Here is a 25,304-nt window from a genome sequence, read left to right on the forward strand (position 1 = left end):
CTTTTGTTAAATTGATATTTCAAGACAGAAGATGACCAAATTGACTCTATTTAATCGATATTGAAATTAATTAGATACAAAAGATATAGGAAGAAAAGTGAAAAATAAAGTTAGATATCAAATTACTAATTATACCTAAATTTTATGTATTAAATTTATATATCTGTTAAATCCTTATCTAGTTTCAAATTTTTTTAATGTTAAATTTGAAATTTTGAATTAAAATTTTAGATTTTAACTTCTTAATTTTAAAGTTATATAGTAATATTGTGAGGGTAACTATTATTTTCCTTGTAAAACAAGTTGAATATAATAATATGTGGAATACAACAAGTTAAATATAATAAAAAAATGCACAAATTGAATGATAAATAATATACTTTTTCAAATTAAAATATATAATAATAATAATTTTAGCATATTTAAGTTTGTTTTGGCATTAAGCATATAATCTTAAATGGAGTAAAACTATGAGATGAGTAATTTTGAATTCCTAACTGTATTGGTGGGGTTTGGTTTTAAGGCCAAACCCAAAGGGGAAAAGAGGGTCATAATGACTATCTCCAACATTCATCGGCAACTGATCAATATTTTTGAACCATGTCATTGGAAGCTTTCCTCTAAAACTGTAGTCACCAAACAAAACATCAGTCACGCCATTTCCCTCAGTACCAGGAAGCCAAGCAACAACCAGACCTTCAATTTTGTCAACATATGGTTCTATAACCACTGGACGACCAGAGATTATCACAGTAACACATTTCACTCCTCCACACACATTTTTTATGGTTTCTGGCCCAGGTGCAGAGATTGTCAAATTCAAGCTATCACCTTTTGTTTCAGCATATGGTTTCTCTCCAACTACCACAATGGCATATGAAAAATTATTAGACTTCACATAGTCCAAATCAGGATTCTCCTTGTAAACTACCTCAGTATCTTTATAAACTGTGTTTTTTATAGCATTGAGGATTGTTGTACCTGTAAATCACATAAGCCTTTTTAATATTGTACTTTTACCAAACTATACCAAAGGGAAATATGTTATGAAGGAATCTATAATATACCTTTGGTGACATTATTTCCAGTAACTCCTTGCCATTCGATGGTCCAACCACCACATTGATATCCTAGATTATCAGCATGGCTTCCCGCAACTAGTACCCTTGAAGCCCTTTTAGGAAGAGGGATAACTGGTTGTTTAAGGTTTTCACCATTCTTCAATAAAACCAAGGATTTCCTCACAGCTTCCCGAGCCAATTCTCTATGTTTCTGTACATTGTCAAAACGATTTTATCAACATGCAAAAAGTTAATTGGTGGGTAAAAAATATACACATGTTTCACCACTAACAAACCTTCTTCCCAAGATGGTGAACTAGGTTATAATCAGCCAACGGATTCTCAAAAAGGCCTGCAACAAACTTTACCCTTAAAATTCTCCTTACTGCATCATTAATTCGGCTCATTGGTATGGCATTACTTTTCACCAATAAGGTTAAGCCATCTATGAATTCTGTGTAGTTAAAGGGAACCATTACCTACAACATTACCAAAGCAAGTCTTAGAAGATTATACAAGGTAAATGGAAAAAACATTCAAGTTTATACTTTAAACTCATATTTTACCATGTCAATTCCAGCAGTGATTGCAGCATAAATGGAATATGTGTAGTTAGCATGAGGAGGAGTAGTAATCTTATCAATTCCCTTCCAATCTGATATGACAAAACCCTAGAAAAAAACAACAAAATTTAGGACTTGTTTACTATGTCAATTTGCTATTCTTGAATTAAATGAAGCTTTGAGAAGTTGAGTGTTACCCTAAAGCGTAATAAGTTTTTGAGAAAGTCTGTGATTAGATTACGATTGGCATGCATTTTTTCTCCATTCCAACTTGAATAAGAGACCATGATAGTGGAAACACCCTTGATGATTGCATTATAATAGGGTGACATGTGAATGCCAAGCAATCCATGTCTGCTTATTACTGTGTTGTTCTCATTGATTCCCTTTATGGTTCCTCCATCCCCAACGTAATGCTTTGCGGTGGCTATAACTTTTCGTCTATGTTAACACCAACACCAAGACAAGCTTATCAAAGAGAGAAACAAAGATATGAAACAAAGAGAATAATGAAGTTCTTACTTCCCAGCAACATATGGAACACCCTTTTGGGAGTTTGCTGGGATTTCACCTTGTAGACCTGGAATGATCTCGGTCATAGCTTGAACTACTTTGTGGTCTTCACTATAACTTTCGTAACATCTTCCCCATCTGGGATCTCTACAAACCTATACTTCATATCACATTAAGATAAGGTTATAATTGAAGCCAAATGAATATTATCATTAGATGTTGATAATAAAATTATTCAATAAAATGTTCTTAGTTACCGCTATGCAAGGTGCAAAAACATAATGAATTCCAGTCGCTCTAACTTCCAAAGCAGTTGCTACTCCAATTTTTCTCACTAGTCTAGGATCCCTGTTTGTTCATAAATAAACTTCATCAAGATACATGAGTATAGTATTAAATTTTGAATAACACTAATAACTATTCTCTATCACACTTTTATAGTAAGATAATTTATTTGCTTCCAAAATTTATGACGAGAAAAAGTATAAAAAGTAGACAACTATTGTACGGTTGAAAGTTTTGCTTTGAAAGACATGTGTCTCAATACTTATAGAAAAAAATTGGATAAAAAGAGCATGCGTTGGATAAAAGAAATAGAAAAGAATATTTTAAGTGTAAATATGCGATATAATTATAAGATTTACAAAAATTATAAAATTTACAAATTTAATTAAGTTGTGGTTAACCATCTTAAAGTGAATATGAATGCTGTAATTCCTAGTAAGCATAAATTCATTAGAAACTACAAAGCTAAAAAGAATCATAAAGTAAGAGGGCCACCAACATTTTATAATTTTTAAGTATGATTTTAAATTAAAAAATGTGTATGCTATATCTATAATTAGTCTGCTTTATCAATTAATAATAATAATAATAGTTTATAATAATAATTTATTGTAAATATTATTATTATTATTATTATTATTATCTTTCGAATTATATTATTTTAATAAAAAAGTGGACATACACGCATTAAATTACATAGCTAGTTATTGATAAAGTTGGGGGTAAATCCCACGCTCAATATATGTTTCAATAATCCTTAATTTGGTTAAACGTTGTTTTTTTGTTTGAGGGCCGTCCACAAGTACTCATAAATATTGGTTTCAGTCTCTAACAGCGAATTTTAAAACATATATTAAAAGTAATTGTACTTCCAAATTTATTAATTTAAATTGAAAACTCTCTAAAAAACAAAATTAAACCAATGATAGAGACTAGTACGTTAAAACTTAAAATAAGCGCTTTTCAAATAATTAATTTTTTAAAAAAATATATTTAAGAAGCTAAAAGCATAAAATAAAGCAACATTTAAAAAAAATAGATTAAAAACACGTAAAAAAAGTCTTCGTTTTAATTAAGAGCTACTTTTACTAACGTAGATTTTTTTACACTTACCTATATGCAAAGAAAGAACTTTGAAATGTGATAAAAAGTGTGCTTACCTGGTAGCACCTAACCCAACATTATGAGGAAAAATTGTTGCATTATATACGTTGTTATTGCCATGAACAGCATCGATCCCATATATCATAGGAATTCCCAATCTAGTTGATAAAGAACCTTTTTGAAAATCATTCACCATTTTTATCCAATTCTCTGCAGAAGCTTGTGGTTTTGGAACACTGCTACCCCCACTCAGCACACTCCCTACCAAAACCACAAACCATATAAGAAAACAACTAAATAAATATATCAATATATATATATATATATATATATATATATATATATATATATGTTTGTTTTTCATTCAAAAAGTTGAGCTTACCAATATAATAGTTCTTCATGATTTCTGCAGAAGCAACTTTACGTTCAATCTGTGTCATCTGACCAATTTTTTCCTCTAAAGTCATTCTGTCCATGAGATCCTTGATTCGAACATTCAGAGGTTGTTTTGGATCTTTATATTTCAAACACTTTGCCTCATTTATGGCAACACAACAGAGCATAAGTAGTAGCCTCGTCAGAAAGATTCTGACTTTCGTCATTTTTTTTTTCCTTCTCCTTAGTGCGCAAGTTCACACCAAAAGAGATCAGAACTAGGTTGAGGTGAGTGTTACAATCATGAAAAACGCAAACAGAAATCCCAATGGAAAGTTGTAGATATGAAGAACACAAACAAAACAAAAGCAAAATACCATCTAACTCCAAAGGAAAGTGAAAACACAAGTAGATACTCACCTATGTAATATAGAAGAGAGAAGAGAAAGAAGGAGAAAACCTTCTCCTCAGTGTTCAACTTTGTGCGAATATATAGAGTAATACTGTTCTTTTGTAACTTCTTCAGTCTTCCTTAACATTAATTAGAAAACAAAACATTAGAGAGATAAAATAAGTATAAGATCTTACCTTTTTTTTTTAAGTTTAATATAGTTTTTCAATTCGACAATTCTATTTTTTTATTAAATTAGAGTAATTTTACGATGTGATAAAATGGATAATATTGTATAATACCTAAAATTGAAAGCCTGGTTTTCTTTTACTACATATCTCGGTTTAATTCTCACTCTTTTTAATAATTTGATTTACTTTTTATATTTTTTTAAATTACGTATTTGTGTGAGTTTCCGCTTGTAACTACTACTAAAAATACAAGAGCATAGACTAATGTTCTCTTCTATTTTTTTTACAACGATAAAAAAAATATGCAATTAAAATTAATTATTAAAATGAAGAAATGGTCATTAAATTTATACTGAAATTATAAAAAAACATGTTCGTGAAAAATTATATTTTTTTAATTTTCATAATATATAAGAAGAGTAGTTGTAAATTTTTAATAGGGTAGTTCTTTTAATAAATAAAAATTTCTATTAATAAGGATATAAATGATAAAATAATATGTAAAGAAATAATTATAAAACAAAATATATAATATATAGTTATATAGATCATATATTGGATGTTAGTCATATTATACTTTACTATGCTATACTATACTATTATGCTATGCTATACTATACTACACTATTCTATACTATGCTATATTAGATGTTAGTATGTGTTTGATTAATATAGTATAGTGTGGGGAAATGCATTTGGAGATGGGAAGAATTTGAGGGAGGGAGGGCAAGGATAGCCATGACTGAGAGGGAGGAAATGATTGAGAAAAAAAAAATTAGAGGAAAAAATTTACAGGAAATTCAACTAGAGAAAAATTCAGTATTGAAATGTATTTAAAAGTTTCAGTTAAAACGGACTCCAATTAATAAAATGGTAGCTAAAACTGACATATTTTACATATAAATTATGGCAGTTAAAAAATATTATATCATATTATAAAAAATTACAATTTTAAATGACTGTCATAACGAAACTGTAACAATTTGTATGATTTTTACAGTGATATTTTTATCAATCAATTATCGTAGATAATTTCCAAGTACAAATCCATGAGTAATTGTAATTGTTAGTTGATACATTAACTTAAAATACAATGTAAAAAAGTTTTAAACATAATGAAAATAAAGTCACCATGTTATTTAAAAGGTAGTGGGCAACAAACTGCTCAATTTTTTTTAATAAAACCTCCACCATAATTACACAATCAAAATTCAGCATCAAGCTATTACAACTTGAATATATATATATATATATATATATATATATATATATATATATATATATATATATATATATATATATAACTTTCATTATTAGTTGTTTTCCATGCAATATTTATATTATTAATTTTTTTTAGTTAAACAAATCTATCTAGTGTTTCTCATATATCCATTCTTTCTAAAAAAAATGATAAAGTTTTAAAATCAAATATCACGAGACCAAAATTATTATATAACGTTTATTTTGGTTACACATATTCTTAAGTATCTTTATTTTAATTTAATTTTTGGAATTTAAAAGTTTGCTTATTTTAATTCAGGATGTTATATTAATTTGTAAGAAATCTAATTCCAAAATTCTGATAGATGTCAGTTGCCTTTATAACACTCGGAATTAATAATTTATCTACTAATTAAAACAGTTCATGATAGATATATTAAGCGTAAAAACTAAGTATGTTTTCATTCATTATATTATTCTTCAACAATGTACAGTAGAAAATTTTCAATAAACATAATACTTAAATAAAAGAAAAACTTTATGCAATACAACATAAACTAACATTGTTTTAACACACGTGTCATTAAAAACGTGGGTGAATTATATTATTTTAAATTTTGAATTAAAAAATTAAGTTAAAAGGGTGGAAATTCAATTACAGAAAGGGCAAAGTTGACAAAGTTGGAAATTCAACTACAGAAAGCCCCATTCTCTCTGCAATTGCGATATGGAAATGAAATTGAGGAAATTTTGAGTTTTAGGGATCGTCACTCATCCACAAAGTTGTTCGAGTAGAAGTCGATGGAGAGCACCGCTGTAACACCCGAATAATTTAAAGGGTATTACTGATAGTAGAGACTAAATTAATTTGATATCTCATATAAACAATCAAACTTTATTTCAATTACTCCAAAGTACAATACCAAACTTACAAACTTTAAACAATATAGTCTTCACCATTGAAATTTCAACTTATAAATTTTACACAATATAATCTTCCCAATACAAATTTATTCTTTTTACAAAAATCCCTGAAAGTTTTTCCCCGCATCTCTCTCATCTCTAAGCTTTTTCAACCGCATCTGCAACATTATCTAATCACATATAACATGAGTTATATGATCATAGTACAAACAAATAAGGGTAAGCCAACCATATCATAAAATCATTAAACTTGTAACAAAAATATTAAAATCATGTATTTCTGCAATTGATAAAATATCATTATTCCGATGTCATTAATTCATCATTATCAAAATCATCTTTCTCATTTCCATAAATCTTACAAGTGTACCATGCTTACTCATGAAGCCTTATGATCAGACCGCTCTCTGCCTGCTTCCTTAAGCCTCACTTACATACTATGTCTTACTTTGTGAAGCCTTATGGTCAGACCCCTCTCTGCCTGCTTCCATAAACCTCAGGTGTTACTTTGCTCATACCAAACTCTCATGGTATAACTCGAACATACTACTCCCGGTAGTAAACATCATTTCATAAGTAATGATTTCTCAAATCCACTCCAACATTTCATAAAAACCAATAATTCATACCCTCTTATCCACCTAACTCAATCATGTTCATTCTTTAATCATGAATTCATAATAACCCGTTTTGGTATCGATAAATTAAACATATTGCCAGATATCATGCTTCATATTATAAACTCATTTTGCCCATAACGAGTATAACTCAACATATTTTCACCAAACAAAGATCATGGATCAACCAAAATACATCAACATATCTTAGGAACTACATATTAAAGTCTGGGCTCAATGTCATGATAAATAAAATATATATGAAATTTTTACCATGATAATATTATGCATCTACAATCAACTTGTTTTATTTTATTTTCATCCTAATAGAGATTTTTCTTTACCCCAATTGGTCACCGGAGAGGACCCAGATGTCTGAACGCATCAAACTCACCTTCGACGCTAGCACATATGACTAGTCACAACTGACTGGACCAGGCCAGGGCTGCTCTATGATCAGGGATGTGCCAACTCAGGTTTTTAAGGTTCCTCTATCCTACCAACAAAGGGAGGCCTTCAATAATTAACAATTTGTTTATTTAATTTATCTACCTTGTTTTCTTATGCTCTAAATCTTAAAATGCCTAATTTTACTTCCTCTCACAACAACCTCAAACACTGTATATATATTTAATACCCATATACAAGCTATTACAGAACCCTTATTCCAAACCTTCCAACAAGATTAATTTCAGCCAACAAACTCATTCAATAAAATCATCACAATAAACATCCATAATAGAATTCATACAAGATAATTATAAACAATTAACAATAATAAAACATTACTATAAATGGTCATAGAAGAATACAATATTTGACAATCATAAAAATAATCTTAATATAAAAATTCATGGGGAAACAAGAAGTTGAATCTGGCAGAGCCGGTTAGACAACTTCTAATCCATCCATCAATACATTATAATTAAATAACAAGAACAATACATGTCTGGGGAAATAAGAAGTTGAATCTGGCAAAGCCGGTTAGACAACTTCTAATCCTTCCAAAAATGCAATAAAATAAATAAGTAAAGAAATAAATAGTTTGGGGAAACAAGAAGTTGAATCTGGCAGAGCCGGTTAGACAACTTCTAATCCTTCCAAAAATGTAATAAAATAAATACGGAAGGAAATAAAAAGTTTGGGGAATCAAGAAATTGAATCTGGCAGAGCCGGTTAGACAATTTCTAATCCTTCCAAAATACAATAAAAAAATAAGGAAAACAATAAAATGTTTGGGGAAACAAGAAATTGAATCTGGCAGAGCCGGTTAGACAATTTCTAATCCTTCCAAAATACAAAAATAAACCACTAATAACATACAATTGACATAACATAATCAATATCACATTTTACAACTATCACACTTGGATATTAACACACAAAAAAAAAACATATTCTCATTTAAAATTCAAAATCATACAGAAACAAAATACTCCATATTTAAGATTTAAAATCAGACAAAAGAAAAATATAGCATATTCAAGACTCAAGATAATACAAAAAGAAATACACAAAGTTAGCTTCCCTTACCTCTATTCTAGACTTAGTTTCCTCTTCTCAAACCGTTCTCCGGAAACTTCCAGAATTTCCTCTCTTTAACTAGAATTTCCTCTAACTCTCTTCTCTCACAATTTCTCTAGAATTTTGGTGTAAATCTTCAGCCTCCCCCCCCTTGGCTATTTATAGCCAAAAATTTTACTATTCATTTTTACTATTCATTTTTACTATTCACTTTTACTATTCATTTTTACTATTCAAAAATTATTTTTTATTCACCATTCTTATCTCTGAATGATTAATTCTACGTGGAGTGTTCTCTTCCATAATTTATTTTAATATTTTTTTTTAACTATTCACTATTCACTATTCACTATTTACTATTTACTATTTACTATTCACATTTCTAAAAAAAATCCTAAATAAGTTATCAAAAATTTGAAGCTCTCCCTCTAAAATTACTATAACTTTATATCCAAAAATTTACATTTTTCTATCCATTAAAATTATTATTACTAATAAAATGTTAAAATTTACTATTATAAATATTTTTTTTTTCATGGATCTTACATTTTAACTTACAAATATTTTCAAGGATCTTACAATCTCCCCAACAACAATTATTTTCGCCCTCGAAAATTATTTATTTAAACAAAGACTATTTAACAAAAAAAAAATTACTTACAAAAGAGATATGGATATTCCTTTATCATAAATTCTTCCAATTCCCAAGTCATTTCCTGTGTGTCTTCATTCCAAAGTACCTTTACCGTGCGAATATCCTTCCCTCTTAACTTTTTCATTTGAACATCTAGTATACGCACTGGGCCAACTTCCATTGTTAAATTTTCCTTGACCTGAATTTCATCAACTTCTAACACATGCTTTGGATCTGGAATATACTTCCTCAGTTGGGATACATGAAAAACGTTATGCAAATATGTCAATCGAGGTGGTAGTGCTATCTCATAAGCCACTGGCCCAATCTTTTTGAGAATTTGATACGGTCCGAGAAATTTTGGTGTCAGTTTCCTCATCTTGATAGCTCTCCCGACTCCTGTAGTTGGCGTCACTCGTAAGAATACATGATCTCCTTCTTCAAATTCTAACGGTCTTCTTCTTTTGTCGGCATATGACTTTTGTCTACTTTGAGTTGCTTTCATCCGATCTTGGACTAATTTTATTTTTTCTGTGGTTTGTTGTAATAGCTCGGGTCCCACTGTCAGTGCTTCCCCATCTTGAAACCAACACAACGGTGTTCTACATCTTCTTCCATATAAAGCTTCATATGGTGGCATACCAATACTGGAATGATAACTGTTGTTGTAAGTAAATTCTACTAATGGTAGTATCTCATTCCAACTTCCAAGATGATCTAATACACAAGTTCTCAGCAAATCCTCCAAAGATTGAATAGTCCTTTCTGTTTGACCATCAGTCTGAGGGTGATAAGCCGAACTCATCTTCAACTGTGTTCCCAGAGCCTTCTGTAGCGTCTGCCAAAACCTTGAAGTAAACCTTGGATCTCTGTCTGACACAATGCTTGTAGGTATGCCATGCAACCTCACTACTTCCCCGATGTATAACTCCGTCAGCTTTTCTAGTGACATACGTTGATTAATAGGCAAAAAGTGAGCGCTCTTGGTTAGTCTATCAACGATAACCCAGATAGAATCGTGACCTTTTGATGATTTTGGTAAATGTGTTACAAAGTCCATCGAGATACTGTCCCACTTCCATTGAGGAATGTCTAACTGTCGTAACATCCCTCCCGGTTTTTGATGCTCCACTTTTGCCTTTTGACACACCAAGCAGGCTGCTACAAACTCGGCCACATCCCTCTTCATTCCATTCCACCAAAATGACTCTTTCAGGTCCTTATACATCTTAGTCATACCTGGATGTATGCTAAGACGACTTTTATGGCCTTCGTCTAAAATTAAATGTTTTAATTCACTCTTTGCAGGGATACACACTCTGTTTTTAAATCGAAGTATGCCATCTTTACTTAGAACGAACTCCTTAGCTTGATCGGTGTCCAACAACCTGATCTTTTGCTGCAACTCTTGATCCATCGACTGCTCAACCTTTACTTGTTCTAAGAAGTCACTAGTGATTACTAAATGACTACACCATATGTGATCTGGGTTTAACTGCAACCCCAAGTTCATATCACGTAACTTTTCTAACAGTTCTAATTCCTTCACCATCATCGTTGTTATATGAGCTTGTCTCCTACTCAATGCATCTGCCACCACATTGGCTTTTCCTGGGTGATATAAAAGCTCGAAGTCATAGTCTTTCATATATTCCATCCATCTTCTTTGTCGCATGTTCAATTCCTTTTGATCGAACAAATACTTTAGACTCTTATGGTCACTAAAAACTTGGAAACTTGCCCCATAGAGGTAGTGTCTCCATGTCTTTAATGCAAATACTACTGCTGCAAGTTCGATGTCATGCGTTGGGTAGTTCTTCTCATGCGCTTTTAGCTGCCTAGATGCATAAGCTACAGGTCTCCTTCCTTGCATTAGAACGCACCCCAATCCTTGATATGACGCATCGCAGTACACCTCAAAAGATTTGCTAGAGTCTGGAATGATTAATACTGGTGCTGACGTTAGTCGTTGCTTCATATTTTCAAAACTGGCTTCGCACTTGTTAGTCCACAGAAATGGTTGATCTTTACGAGTTAACTGAGTTAGAGGACCTACAATCTTGGAAAACCCTTCGACAAAACGTCGGTAATAACCGGCTAATCCTACAAAACTTCGTACTTCAGTTACAGTTTTCGGCCGCTCCCACTTTAGCACAGCTTCCACTTTTGCTGGATCCACTGAGATTCCTTGAGCAGAAATCACATGACCCAAAAATTGTACTTTCTCTATCCAGAACTCACACTTTGATAGTTTCCCATACAGTTGATGTTTTCTTAAAATTTCCAACGCCACCCTCAAGTGTTCTGCATGCTTTTCCTTATTCTCTGAATAGATAAGAATATCGTCTATAAATACTACCACGAACTTATCTAAACATGACCGAAATATTCTGTTCATGTAGTCCATAAAAATCGCTGGGGCATTCGTCACACCAAACGGCATTACTACGTACTCAAAGTGTCCATAGCGAGATCTGAAAGCCGTCTTTTGTACATCTTCCGTCTTGACAAGAATCTGATGGTAACCAGATCTGAGATCAATTTTTGAAAACACCTCTGCTCCTCTCAACTGATCTAATAGATCATCGATTCTTGGCAAAGGATATTTGTTCTTTATTGTAACCTTGTTCAACTGTCGATAATCCACACACAACCTTGAACTTCCATCCTTCTTCTTCACTAGCAATACAGGAGCTCCCCATGGAGACACACTTGGACGGATAAACTTCTTCTCCAACAGATCTTCGATTTGCTTTTTCAACTCTGCTAGTTCGGCAGGAGCCATTCTGTATGGAGCCATAGAAACCGGGCCAGCTTCGGGCACTAGATCTATTGTGAAATCGATCTCTCGACTAGGTGGTAAACCTGGCACTTCTTCTGGAAAAACATCAACATATTCTTCTACCACAGGTATTCCGATGATTTGTTCTTCAGTATTCTCTCTTTTCTCCTGAGCTAACACCACATAGCAGGTAGCTCCATCTTTGATATCCTTCGTCGCGACTCGAGTTGAGCTTAGTTCTAAATTGTTCAAATTTAGAAACTCTATCTTTTGTTTCCCACAATCAATAAGAACGTGATTGGCAGTCAACCAATCCATTCCTAAAATAATGTCTAGATTTTGAAGGGGTAAGCAGATCAAGTTCACTTTGAACTTGCGTCCTGCAATTTGGATCGGGCATCCGACACAGACTGAACTGGTCATAACTGGTCCCGATGCTGGTGTAGAAACTACTAATTCACACCCTAGATCAAGCATCGGTAATCCGAGTCTTTCTAAACATGCTAGGGATATAAAGGAGTGTGTGGCTCCAGAGTCAAACAAAACATATACGCATTCTCCTAACAGCATACAGGTGTGTAAGATTAATGTACCTGGCTTAGTAGCCTCTTCTGCAGACATTGCGAATACTCTTCCTGTTGCCCGGGGCTTTACTTCAGTAGAATCTTGTTGTTGTGGTTCTCCCACCTTCTTTTTCTTTGGACAGACATTAGCAAAGTGTCCCGGATCATTGCAGATGAAACATCTCTTCCCTTCAACTCTTTCCCCAATAAGTTTAGGGCAGTCACGTCTGAAATGTGCCCCTCCACACTCAAAACACTTCACTGTTCCTCGATATGATAATTGTGGTTTTTCATAAGGTTTCTTGTTGAATTTCATTGAAGATTCTCCCTTTGCAAGTCTGGAAACTCTACTTGGATCAAACTCCAATAATTCTATCATTCTGGCTTTCTCTACCAATGCTGGAAACTCTTGTATTTCCAATGGCATAAGTACCTTCTTCAGTTCATGCCTTAGTCCTCCCTCGAATTTTCGACATCTCCATTCTTCTGTGATATTCTGAGTATAAAACCTCGAGAGATAATTAAATTTTACTACGTACTCTTGTACTGATAACCTTCTTTGTTGTAAGGTCAGAAACTCCGCCTCCCTTGCAAATTTTGCACTGTTTGGAAAATATTTTTCCAAGAACCTTATCTTAAAGTTCTCCCAATTCACAGTCTCACCACGAACCGTCATCAACTGTTGCATACTTTCCCACCAATATTCAGCCTCACCCACCAAAAGAAATGATGCATAAGTTAATTTTTGTTCTTCTGAGCAAGTTATTACCCGAAAAATCTTCTCGTTCTGCCTTAGCCAAGAGTCAGCCTCATCAGGAGTAGCCTCCCCATTAAATTTAGTTGGATCATGCCTTAAGAAGTCATTCAAGCTAGAATGATTTTGAGGTACTTGATCAACTTGTTGTTGCTGCATCTTTGTCGAGTTTAAATGATTTCTTCAAAAAGATAACAATACAATTTAGCATATGATATCAATTTCTTCCAAATAGTCATTTTCATCATAACCATTAATAGTTTTACTAAGAATAATAATTTCACTCCCCATAGTCCCAAAATACTTTCGAAAACCATTGCTCTGATACCATAATGTAACACCCGAATAATTTAAAGGGTATTACTGATAGTAGAGACTAAATTAATTTGATATCTCATATAAACAATCAAACTTTATTTCAATTACTCCAAAGTACAATACCAAACTTACAAACTTTAAACAATATAGTCTTCACCATTGAAATTTCAACTTATAAATTTTACACAATATAATCTTCCCAATACAAATTTATTCTTTTTACAAAAATCCCTGAAAGTTTTTCCCCGCATCTCTCTCATCTCTAAGCTTTTTCAACCGCATCTGCAACATTATCTAATCACATATAACATGAGTTATATGATCATAGTACAAACAAATAAGGGTAAGCCAACCATATCATAAAATCATTAAACTTGTAACAAAAATATTAAAATCATGTATTTCTGCAATTGATAAAATATCATTATTCCGATGTCATTAATTCATCATTATCAAAATCATCTTTCTCATTTCCATAAATCTTACAAGTGTACCATGCTTACTCATGAAGCCTTATGATCAGACCGCTCTCTGCCTGCTTCCTTAAGCCTCACTTACATACTATGTCTTACTTTGTGAAGCCTTATGGTCAGACCCCTCTCTGCCTGCTTCCATAAACCTCAGGTGTTACTTTGCTCATACCAAACTCTCATGGTATAACTCGAACATACTACTCCCGGTAGTAAACATCATTTCATAAGTAATGATTTCTCAAATCCACTCCAACATTTCATAAAAACCAATAATTCATACCCTCTTATCCACCTAACTCAATCATGTTCATTCTTTAATCATGAATTCATAATAACCCGTTTTGGTATCGATAAATTAAACATATTGCCAGATATCATGCTTCATATTATAAACTCATTTTGCCCATAACGAGTATAACTCAACATATTTTCACCAAACAAAGATCATGGATCAACCAAAATACATCAACATATCTTAGGAACTACATATTAAAGTCTGGGCTCAATGTCATGATAAATAAAATATATATGAAATTTTTACCATGATAATATTATGCATCTACAATCAACTTGTTTTATTTTATTTTCATCCTAATAGAGATTTTTCTTTACCCCAATTGGTCACCGGAGAGGACCCAGATGTCTGAACGCATCAAACTCACCTTCGACGCTAGCACATATGACTAGTCACAACTGACTGGACCAGGCCAGGGCTGCTCTATGATCAGGGATGTGCCAACTCAGGTTTTTAAGGTTCCTCTATCCTACCAACAAAGGGAGGCCTTCAATAATTAACAATTTGTTTATTTAATTTATCTACCTTGTTTTCTTATGCTCTAAATCTTAAAATGCCTAATTTTACTTCCTCTCACAACAACCTCAAACACTGTATATATATTTAATACCCATATACAAGCTATTACAGAACCCTTATTCCAAACCTTCCAACAAGATTAATTTCAGCCAACAAACTCATTCAATAAAATCATCACAATAAACATCCATAATAGAATTCATACAAGATAATTATAAACAATTAACAATAATAAAACATTGCTATAAATGGTCATAGAAGAATACAATATTTGACAATCATAAAAATAATCTTAATATAAAAATTCATGGGGAAACAAGAAGTTGAATCTGGCAGAGCCGGTTAGACAACTTCTAATCCATCCATCAATACATTATAATTAAATAACAAGAACAATACATGTCTGGGGAAATAAGAAGTTGAATCTGGCAAAGCCGGTTAGACAACTTCTAATCCTTCCAAAAATGCAATAAAATAAATAAGTAAAGAAATAAATAGTTTGGGGAAACAAGAAGTTGAATCTGGCAGAGCCGGTTAGACAACTTCTAATCCTTCCAAAAATGTAATAAAATAAATACGGAAGGAAATAAAAAGTTTGGGGAATCAAGAAATTGAATCTGGCAGAGCCGGTTAGACAATTTCTAATCCTTCCAAAATACAATAAAAAAATAAGGAAAACAATAAAATGTTTGGGGAAACAAGAAATTGAATCTGGCAGAGCCGGTTAGACAATTTCTAATCCTTCCAAAATACAAAAATAAACCACTAATAACATACAATTGACATAACATAATCAATATCACATTTTACAACTATCACACTTGGATATTAACACACAAAAAAAAAAACATATTCTCATTTAAAATTCAAAATCATACAGAAACAAAATACTCCATATTTAAGATTTAAAATCAGACAAAAGAAAAATATAGCATATTCAAGACTCAAGATAATACAAAAAGAAATACTCAAAGTTAGCTTCCCTTACCTCTATTCTAGACTTAGTTTCCTCTTCTCAAACCGTTCTCCGGAAACTTCCAGAATTTCCTCTCTTTAACTAGAATTTCCTCTAACTCTCTTCTCTCACAATTTCTCTAGAATTTTGGTGTAAATCTTCAGCCTCCCCCCCTTGGCTATTTATAGCCAAAAATTTTACTATTCATTTTTACTATTCACTTTTACTATTCATTTTTACTATTCAAAAATTATTTTTTATTCACCATTCTTATCTCTGAATGATTAATTCTACGTGGAGTGTTCTCTTCCATAATTTATTTTAATATTTTTTTTAACTATTCACTATTCACTATTCACTATTTACTATTTACTATTTACTATTCACATTTCAAAAAAAAAATCCTAAATAAGTTATCAAAAATTTGAAGCTCTCCCTCTAAAATTACTATAACTTTATATCCAAAAATTTACATTTTTCTATCCATTAAAATTATTATTACTAATAAAATGTTAAAATTTACTATTATAAATATTTTTTTTTTCATGGATCTTACATTTTAACTTACAAATATTTTCAAGGATCTTACAACCGCCACCTCCACCTGCACCTCCGCCACCTTCTTCAACGAGATTTATGCAATGAATCACAAACATCAATGAACTAGCAGATTATGAAGCTCAATTAATCAACTATATAATATGCAGGGAAACAAAGATGTCAACTATATTTCAAAACAAAATTCTAATCATTTTCAAAGTAATAAACAAGGCCTGCAAATCACATTCTAAGGCTCCACTGTTGTCACATGTTGCCATTCCCCGTCTACTGCTTCCTTCCACAATGTCACATTGTTGTTCCCTGTCAGTGACCATGAGACTCTCCAAACAAGTGTCTTGAAATCATTCAAAACCTTGCCTTCCCACTGATCACCCTCTTTTTCCACGGTCCATATAACCACTTTACCATCCTCCGATGCACTAGCAATAGTAGATTTAGGTAGCCCTAAATTGGGCGCCCAAGCAATATCTCGAACCCAATCTGTGTGCATATGAAGAGCAAGAAAGCTTCTTAAAGGAAGAAAAAAGGGATTTATAATCCCTTTATTATAAATCTCGTTGAAGATGGTGGCGGGGGTGCAGGTGGAGGTGGCGGTGCTCTCCATCGTCTTCTACTTGAACAACTTTGTGGATGAGTTACGAACCCTAAAACTCAAAATTTCTCCAATTCCATTTCCATATCACAATTGTAGAGAGAATGGGGCTTTCTGTAATTGAATTTCCAACTTTGCCAACTTTGCCCTTTCTGTAATTGAATTTCCATTCTTTTAACTTAATTTTTTAATTCAAAATTTAAAATAATAGAATTCACCCACGTTTTTAATGACACGTGTGTTAAAACAACACTATCATCGTGACAGGTGACACAATAGTTAATGTCGTCTGATCAATTTGACGGAAAGGTCCTATTTGATCAATTTTACAAAAACAAGGACCCAATTGAGACGCCAAAAAAGAAAGGGTCCTATGTGAGATTCTTGACGAAAATAGGGACCTATTGAGACATTAAACCTTTTTATTATTTATATCCTTCTAGACTATCTCATTATTGATGTATCTTATCTGCAGTATCTTTTATTCACATAATATACAATCATTGTAAGTGGATAAAATCACAACAGACGCACAAAAACAAAGGCAAGCTAAAGTTATTTAAGATTATACAAACAATTTTATATTATAGTCATAATAAAATATCATACATATAATTATATTCACATATCAAATTCATAATACAAATAAAGAAATATTTCAATAAAGGCATTTGTGGCACTTTCCTACTCACCACACATAAGACACAACCTCCAAATGACTTAGTATATTGATTAAAATATGAGACCTTGCACCTGTTATAGTCACCCTCACCTTTCAAGGGTCTTTTCCATCCCACGGCCACATCTCACACCATGGAGTATAATAAGGTAAATCGCCTTTTTTAGATTTAACCCTTGATGTCAAATATACCAATGACGACTTACTTCAACTTTCATCCTAAATATCTTCCTCTACATGTCCAATACATATATAAGTTAGGATAGTCTCACTTCGAACTTTGACATCAATACACTCCACATACAATCCAAATTCTAGTATTCTCACTCTAAGAATCACTACCCTCTCATATAAAATCAAAGTAAAAATACAAATACTTCAAAGTACAAACACAATTCACACATAGTTCATGTATCACATTCTCATATAATCACACCTTGTCATACATATGCAATTTTAACTCAATCCAAACTCATCCCATAACATAAACTCACTTATTACTTATTTTAATTGAAATGTTAATAATTCGTTATTTATTTTCTATTGCATTAGCATAATATTCAAATACAACATTACTAATAATCATATAAAAAAATTCTAATCACGGATCTCTAATCAAAGCTCTCAATAGTCAGAGTGAAGATTGATATTCTAGTACTAGTTGTCAAAAATTCAGCTTGATCCAATGGTTAACAAAACGTCAATCAAAATTTTACCAAGATTTTCCAAAATCCAAAACAGAGTGGTGCTCAACACCCTACACCTAGTGTCCAATGCCAAATGCCTTGGTGCTCACTGTAGACTTTGCAAATCAAGTTGATTGAGTGTCTTGAGAACCATTTGTTTTGACAATTTCACATTACTTATGATTAATTGTCATTTTACCTATAATGACGACTTTTTTTTAAATGATTTAAAATGACATCAAATTTCTATTGAATAGACAACTCAAATGATGAATCATAAGACAACAACATATTAGAAATGTTGAATCTCGTCTACCCAACAAGAATTTCACTAAGTGACAAATCATGACTACATCTCAGGATGCAATCACAATGTTCACTATCAAAACCTACATGTATAAGCCAATCAAACTTTTCATCGATGCTCGTCAAAACATATTTCAATGAAAATGTTGCAGTCTTATGACAATGTTTAAATTCTAGTACGCACATTCAACCTTACATATAACGAAACACACAATTAAGTAGAACTAAGAACTTTTACATATATGTTAGAAGAACTAATTAACACGTAAAAAAGTACCTATTTGATGTTGTATTCTCCAAATACGTAACCTTATGTATCCATGACTTAACAAAATTTCCCTTGTGTATAATGATTTACACATTATTCACATATTCAAAAAATAGTGGTCATGATATGCAAACAACTTCAAAATGTTTTAGACACCTAGCAAATGAATAACAATTTGCACAATCTATCACAATTCTTCATAGATTCATAATAAATTTTCATGCCTCCACAAAATCAACTAAAATCTTACACTTTGTTTTAACGTTCACTAGTACAAAAAAAAATGTATAACGTCACGCGTTCAACGTCTAACCACTCAATAGCCAACGTTAAAAATGATCGGTGACAATTTTGTAAATAAATGCAAATATTAAACGTCGTTTAGAATTATAATTCGACGTAAAAGGATATAAAACGTCAAATGTCTCAGCGTTAGATGTCAAAAGGTTAGTGAATTCAATACAAAATTGAGCGGGAGATTGAAAATTCATTCACTTTATCTTAACGCGCGAGATCTTCTTCTTTGCTCAAACTTTTCTCGAACGAAGTTTGACGACCATCACATGTAGTCTTTCTTTCATTTGATACAAATGCATGTTAATTAACTACTTTAGGTATGATTTTCGTTTTGTTTTCACCGATTATTTTCGTGTTCTTGTCCTTCATAGGCGCATTTTGCTTTCTCTCTCACTAGTGGAAACACTTTATTCCGATGAACCCACCTTTTGAAGGTTAGTTTTCGTTTTGAAGAACTTATTTGTTGAACTTGTTTGTTGTTTGATTGAACTTGTTTGTTGTTTGTTATTGTTATTTATTATTGATTCTATATTACCGTTCATAGTTATGCTTTTCAGGTCTCGTAGAGTTGTAAAAAAGGATTACAATTAATTAAAAAAAAATTGATTAATGTTGTATATTGACAAAATTCGACGTTAAATTAAAGTCGAATTTTTTAAATTCGACGTCAATTTAACGTCTCCCAATATGACGTCGTTCTCGAATTCGACGTGAAAGGCCAAAAATATTCGACATTGTATGTTGTTTTTGTACTAGTGGTTCTTATTAACGTGGAATCACAAACAGTTCAAAAGCTCCTGAAAAGACAATGTTGATTAAAGTCTTTGTCTATATAACAATAACTTTTGGGAACACATCTAATTTATAAAAAAACCTTCTAAGTCTTTCTAGAACCCAAATGAAGTTGGTTTCTCATTTACTTCCTAACATCAAAAAACCAACAAAGAAAGTTAATCTTGTTGACATCACATATTCTCTCTCAAGCAAATGCAACTTATCTTTGTTGCTTTTGTAATTGTTGTCTATCAACAATACAAAGCTAAATGCATTGAACAATTTAAATGAATCATGATGTTTCCAAAAGTGTCGCTTATAATTTATGCAAACTCATTACACTTATCTATTAATTATACTTGTCATACTCTAGTAACATGTTGTATTTCAGTTTTAGACCCTCTAGTGCTATCTTGTATGCATATCTTCCATTGAACAATTACTTTACTATTGTGACATTGTCCTTATTGTTCTGTTTTAAAGTGAGTAATATATTTGTCGACTTCACTAGAATTTTTCTTATATCAACAACCATAGATGACCATTAGCAATGTCTTAGTCAATCCATGATTATAACTATCACATATTACCTTTAAGACCCAATCTTCTCCATTGCGAATAGGTTTACCTCACAACTCAAAAGCACAATCACATTTTTTGTACCAATTATAGTTGCCTCCAAATCATGCTTGTATTTTCTATACTTATCACCTCTTTTACAACTGAGCAAGACATATATCTTTCTTTCCTATTATCATTAGCTTTATCAAACCTCAATATCAGAATCATAAAATCAAGTTCAAATGTCACCCTACACACCCACTGAAGTAAGTCATCATGTTGTACCGAATACCTATACAAGTATATCATAATCACATCAAATGTCAAATTTATTACAAAAACCAATGAAACACTATATATATACTCAATCTATTGTAAAAGGCCTAACAAAATCTCTTCCAACTAATTCATTTGCATTATTTCAAACCCTTATATATCTAATAACTTATCTACTTTATTAAAAATTATGGTCTTATATTGAGATTTCATCTTTAAATTCAACAATTCATCACCTTATAAAAAAGAAATATAATATTTGTAAGTTTAAAAAAACTAAATTTTGTATTTTAGATTGTACAATCAAGAATACAATGTATATTTTAGAGTATAAATTTTTATATTTTAGATTGTATTCTTGAATTCAAAAATTTCTGAAATACAAAATTTATATTTAAAATGCACAATTTAAAATGTGTGAAAATGAAGAAAAAAAAACACTTTAGGATTGTATAATCTAAAAGGTCTCCATAATCCACAGTCCGAAAGTTAGAATAAAGGAAAACCATAAACTCACCTATGCAACGCTGCCACTTCCCACTACCACTAAAGACCACCATTAATCATCACCACTAAGCTCTACCAACCACCAATAATCACCACTAATAAATTACAATAACAACATCGATTCACCACCCGTTCAGACTTGATTGAGTTTGAAAAAAATGAAATTTTTTAATATGGACTAATTTTCAACCTAGCTCAGTTAGAACCCGGCTCACTCGGATTGAACCTGTGGTGAGTTGGGTTGGCTTATCAATCCACCTAGTTTAATTTAATTATTTATGATTTTGTGTTTCGATATTATTATTTAACATTTTTTTTATTGTATTGTAAATGGGAATAAAGAAAAAGATGTTTCAAGAGAACAAAATATTATGAATTTATCCATTCAAGACTCTAATCTTATAAATAGATAAATGACATAAAAATCAATAATATTATAAACTTATTTATTCGTTTTTTTGGTTTGTTTTTGGATTATATGAGTTGTATGTTAATTTTTATTTTAAATTGTCTTCGGATTTTAATATAGAGTGAAATTATTTAAATTTGAATTACAAAAAAGTTGTAACTTTTTTGGATTTAGAAAAAATTTTGTAATTAAGTGAGTCAACCTGTTTAACCCACCAATCCGTTGTGGACCGGGTCGGGTTCAAATTTGTTTAACTCGTTAATAAATGAGTCAAAATAATTAAAATATCAATTTTGTTTAAAGAATTATTTTAAAATTGTTCATTTTAAAAAAAACTTGAATTACATAATTTGAAATGGTGGTAAAACTTAGAAAAAATGAAAACATAAACATAAATTTCGCACCTTTACATTTGCTGGTGAAAGATAGGGAGAGTAGAGAGAAGAAATACAGTTAGGGATGTGCAAGATTAATTTTGTCTTTTTACATGCCCCTACGGAGTGTGCGGGAGAAAAACGGGTGCAAAAAGAAATCCAGTTATGAGAAAAAGCACTCTCCTTCGTCCAAACGGTGATATTGATAACAGATAAACTTTGTTTCAGTGATCATTATCCACATCACTTCACATCACCCATGGCTGCCTCATCCACCATCAACAACTTCCTCTCTTTCTTCTTACCCACAAAACCTCCGCCACCCTCTACACCGCCGCCGATCCAATTCAACCCCACCACTTCTTCTCCCTCTCAGAAACCCTCACAACCCCTAATTGCGCAATATGACCCTTCTTCTTCTTCTTCTTCTTCTACTTCTTCTTCTTCTTGCTCTGAATTGTCCTCTGTGATATGCCCCTCCATGGCGTACACGAACACGCTCTTCTTCCAGTCACCGTACAACGTGCAGGTGGTGGTGGCCCAGGACGAGCCCGAGGAGCGCCTCCTCAACAGGTTCCGCAGAGAGGTGTTGAAGGCCGGCGTCATTCAGGAGTGTAGGCGGAGAAGGTACTTCGAGAACAAACAGGAAGAGAAAAAACGCAAGTCGCGTGAGGCTGCCAAACGTAACCGCAAAAGGTAGTCCCTTCTATTTTTCATGACATTGCTGCAATGTTATGTAACAAGTGTTTGGTAGAATAGAAACACAAAAGTAAAATTTAGATTTCTCCAAATTAGTTTGTGCAAGAGTTATTCGAGTTATGTCATTTGTCTTGTGAAGAAAGGGAATGAACCTTGAAAGGGTTTCCTACAAAATTCACCCCATAAAAGGCTCCCCAGATGTTAATATAGGCCATTCTGTGGATTTTGGACACCATCAACATAGTGGAGGCCTATAGCTCGACTAAATGCCGCTATCAGGCTGCTACATTGAAGTGTGACATATGGAAGTACATATAGCAGAAAGGATCCACTGTGCGCCTCTGTTGACTAGTCTATGTTTTTTTATGATTGTATCTAAAATGGACCGAACTTGTAGTATTAGTGTGTATATACATCGAAGTGTGAATTTTGTGAGAAGAGGAAGAGTTCTATGAAATTCCCCCACTAGATACTTTAAGTCAGGCAATGAAGGTTACGTGCATGTCATGTGCAATAGGGAGGTTTCTGCATGAGGGCCATTGATAGTGATTTCAAACAAAGCTAAGTTTATCTAAATTTTGCAATATAGAGCATAACCTAAGAAACTGAAATTATTAAAGTGCAGAAAACTAAAGTAAGTGCAATGAATTAAAAGGGCAAGAACATTAAAGAACAAGAAAATTAAGTTGCAAGAACATTAAAGTAATTGCAAAAAATATAAACAAATCAACTTCAAATTCAAGAACAAAACAAACTGAAAATCTTTTGATGTTGATTTGATCTTGATTCTGTGAGTTGATCTTCAGAGAATTGTAAAAACGTGGAAATGAATATGAATAGATAAAAAAACTAAAGAGGAGAGAAAAGAAAAAAACTAAAAACTCTTAAACTTTGCAATTGATTTCTATGTGTAGCTTTTAGCACATTAGAGGTCTTATATGGCCTCTGAAATCTGAAACTAAAGTGGGCCTCATCTGAGCTCTAATTAAGTTCTTAACCCCAACTACAAAAGGTCACCTAATACAAAGAAAGACCTAATCCAGGTTTTGTTTACAATTTTTCAGCAAATTTGTCCCAGCTTTTAAAAAGTGGAAATGAGCTAAAAACAGAAATAAAGCATTTCCAAAGTATATTACTATACAATAAAGTTATAAAAGGTGTGTACAACATATGTATTATCAGCCGTGTGACCTATGAAATTAAGTCTAGAAAATAGTGTACTTCTTCCCACAGGGTATTCATTTATCTTTCTTATGTACCAATTGAGATGATAGTCTCATGCACTAGACACCCTCTTTCTTTTCCTCAAGTTCATGTCCATTCATACACCATTGAGAGAATGATGCTTGTTCCCTTTCAATGTTATGGAGGATTTTACTGTCCAATGTTGTCTGCGGTTGGTTGAATGGTGTAAATATCTTTTGCTTATTTGCTATTGGCTGGCCCTTTAGAATGGAATGGCTATTGGATGGCTCACAAATTTTATTTTTGTGGTTAGGTATATCCATTAGCAAATATTAGTTTAATTTTGATACTTTTTTCTGGCTGACTACATTTTCAGGCGCCCCATGTCAAAAACTGATGCACAGAAAAAACAGGATGTCCCAGCAACCAAGAGAGAAGATGAGGATAACTGGGATCTACCTGATGGAGATACTCTGTATTAATGCTTTCATCCCCGAAGTTCTGTAGCTATCTTTGATTTCACTGCATGTAAGTTTGTTAAGTAGAATGTGCTCTTGGGTGGATTTTCTATGGCGTTGAATTTAATATCATGTAACTTGCTTTTGTTGTGTCCTTATTTAGTTCTGTTTCTGTTCACTGTTTGGCAACCTGGGAAGACAAAATAATTTTAAAAATTACGAAGTTGCTGGTAATAACTTTTTAAGAAAAATATTAGAAAAGCATTTTCTAAAGAATAACATTTTACTCAAAAAATTAGATAAAACTTTTCTAAAGTTCATTACACACATGGATGTATTTCTATTATATTAACCTTGTGTATATATAATTTCTAAAACACTCAAATACATTAATTTAAATTGATTTTATTTTTAATTGTTTTATTTTGTAAATATTTTATTTGGATAAGACAATGCAAATTTAGTGAATTTAATTTTTATATGTATAAAATATTTTAATTAATAGCAAATTAAAATATTTGATTTAAATATCAAATAATTGTTAAAAATTAAAAAAAATTCAATGTTCATAATCCTTTTGTCATTCAATGTTGACTGTAATTGTTTTATT

The 25,304-nt window shown here is 32.0% G+C and overlaps 3 protein-coding genes across 3 annotated transcripts; 1 reads left to right on the forward strand and 2 right to left on the reverse strand.

Moving 5' to 3' along the window:
* Positions 1 to 365: 365 nt before the first annotated feature.
* On the reverse strand, positions 366 to 4,347 carry LOC124828569 (uncharacterized). The gene is made up of 9 exons (XM_047301904.2): positions 3,909 to 4,347; positions 3,583 to 3,787; positions 2,395 to 2,485; positions 2,147 to 2,292; positions 1,822 to 2,065; positions 1,628 to 1,732; positions 1,358 to 1,540; positions 1,068 to 1,272; positions 366 to 981 (listed from the first exon to the last, which is right to left on the reverse strand). The coding sequence occupies exons 1-9, from the start codon at positions 4,126 to 4,128 to the stop codon at positions 494 to 496; spliced, it is 1,887 nt and encodes a 628-aa protein (XP_047157860.1). The 5' UTR covers positions 4,129 to 4,347; the 3' UTR covers positions 366 to 493.
* Positions 4,348 to 6,359: 2,012 nt separating this feature from the next.
* Positions 6,360 to 13,661, reverse strand: LOC148200238 (uncharacterized). The gene is made up of 4 exons (XM_088112873.1): positions 12,602 to 13,661; positions 12,093 to 12,280; positions 10,754 to 10,898; positions 6,360 to 6,418 (listed from the first exon to the last, which is right to left on the reverse strand). Exons 1-4 carry the CDS (start codon positions 13,659 to 13,661, stop codon positions 6,360 to 6,362), a joined length of 1,452 nt encoding a protein of 483 aa, XP_087968999.1.
* An 8,903-nt stretch (positions 13,662 to 22,564) lies between these two features.
* Positions 22,565 to 24,872, forward strand: LOC124838606 (small ribosomal subunit protein bS21c). Its single transcript, XM_047314255.2, has 2 exons — positions 22,565 to 23,048; positions 24,613 to 24,872. The coding sequence occupies exons 1-2, from the start codon at positions 22,612 to 22,614 to the stop codon at positions 24,716 to 24,718; spliced, it is 543 nt and encodes a 180-aa protein (XP_047170211.1). The 5' UTR covers positions 22,565 to 22,611; the 3' UTR covers positions 24,719 to 24,872.
* Positions 24,873 to 25,304: the final 432 nt, after the last annotated feature.

This window comes from Vigna umbellata, chromosome 4 (assembly GCF_029865625.1).
Source record: "Vigna umbellata cultivar VRB3 chromosome 4, Vumbellata_1.0, whole genome shotgun sequence".
NCBI lineage: Eukaryota > Viridiplantae > Streptophyta > Magnoliopsida > Fabales > Fabaceae > Vigna > Vigna umbellata.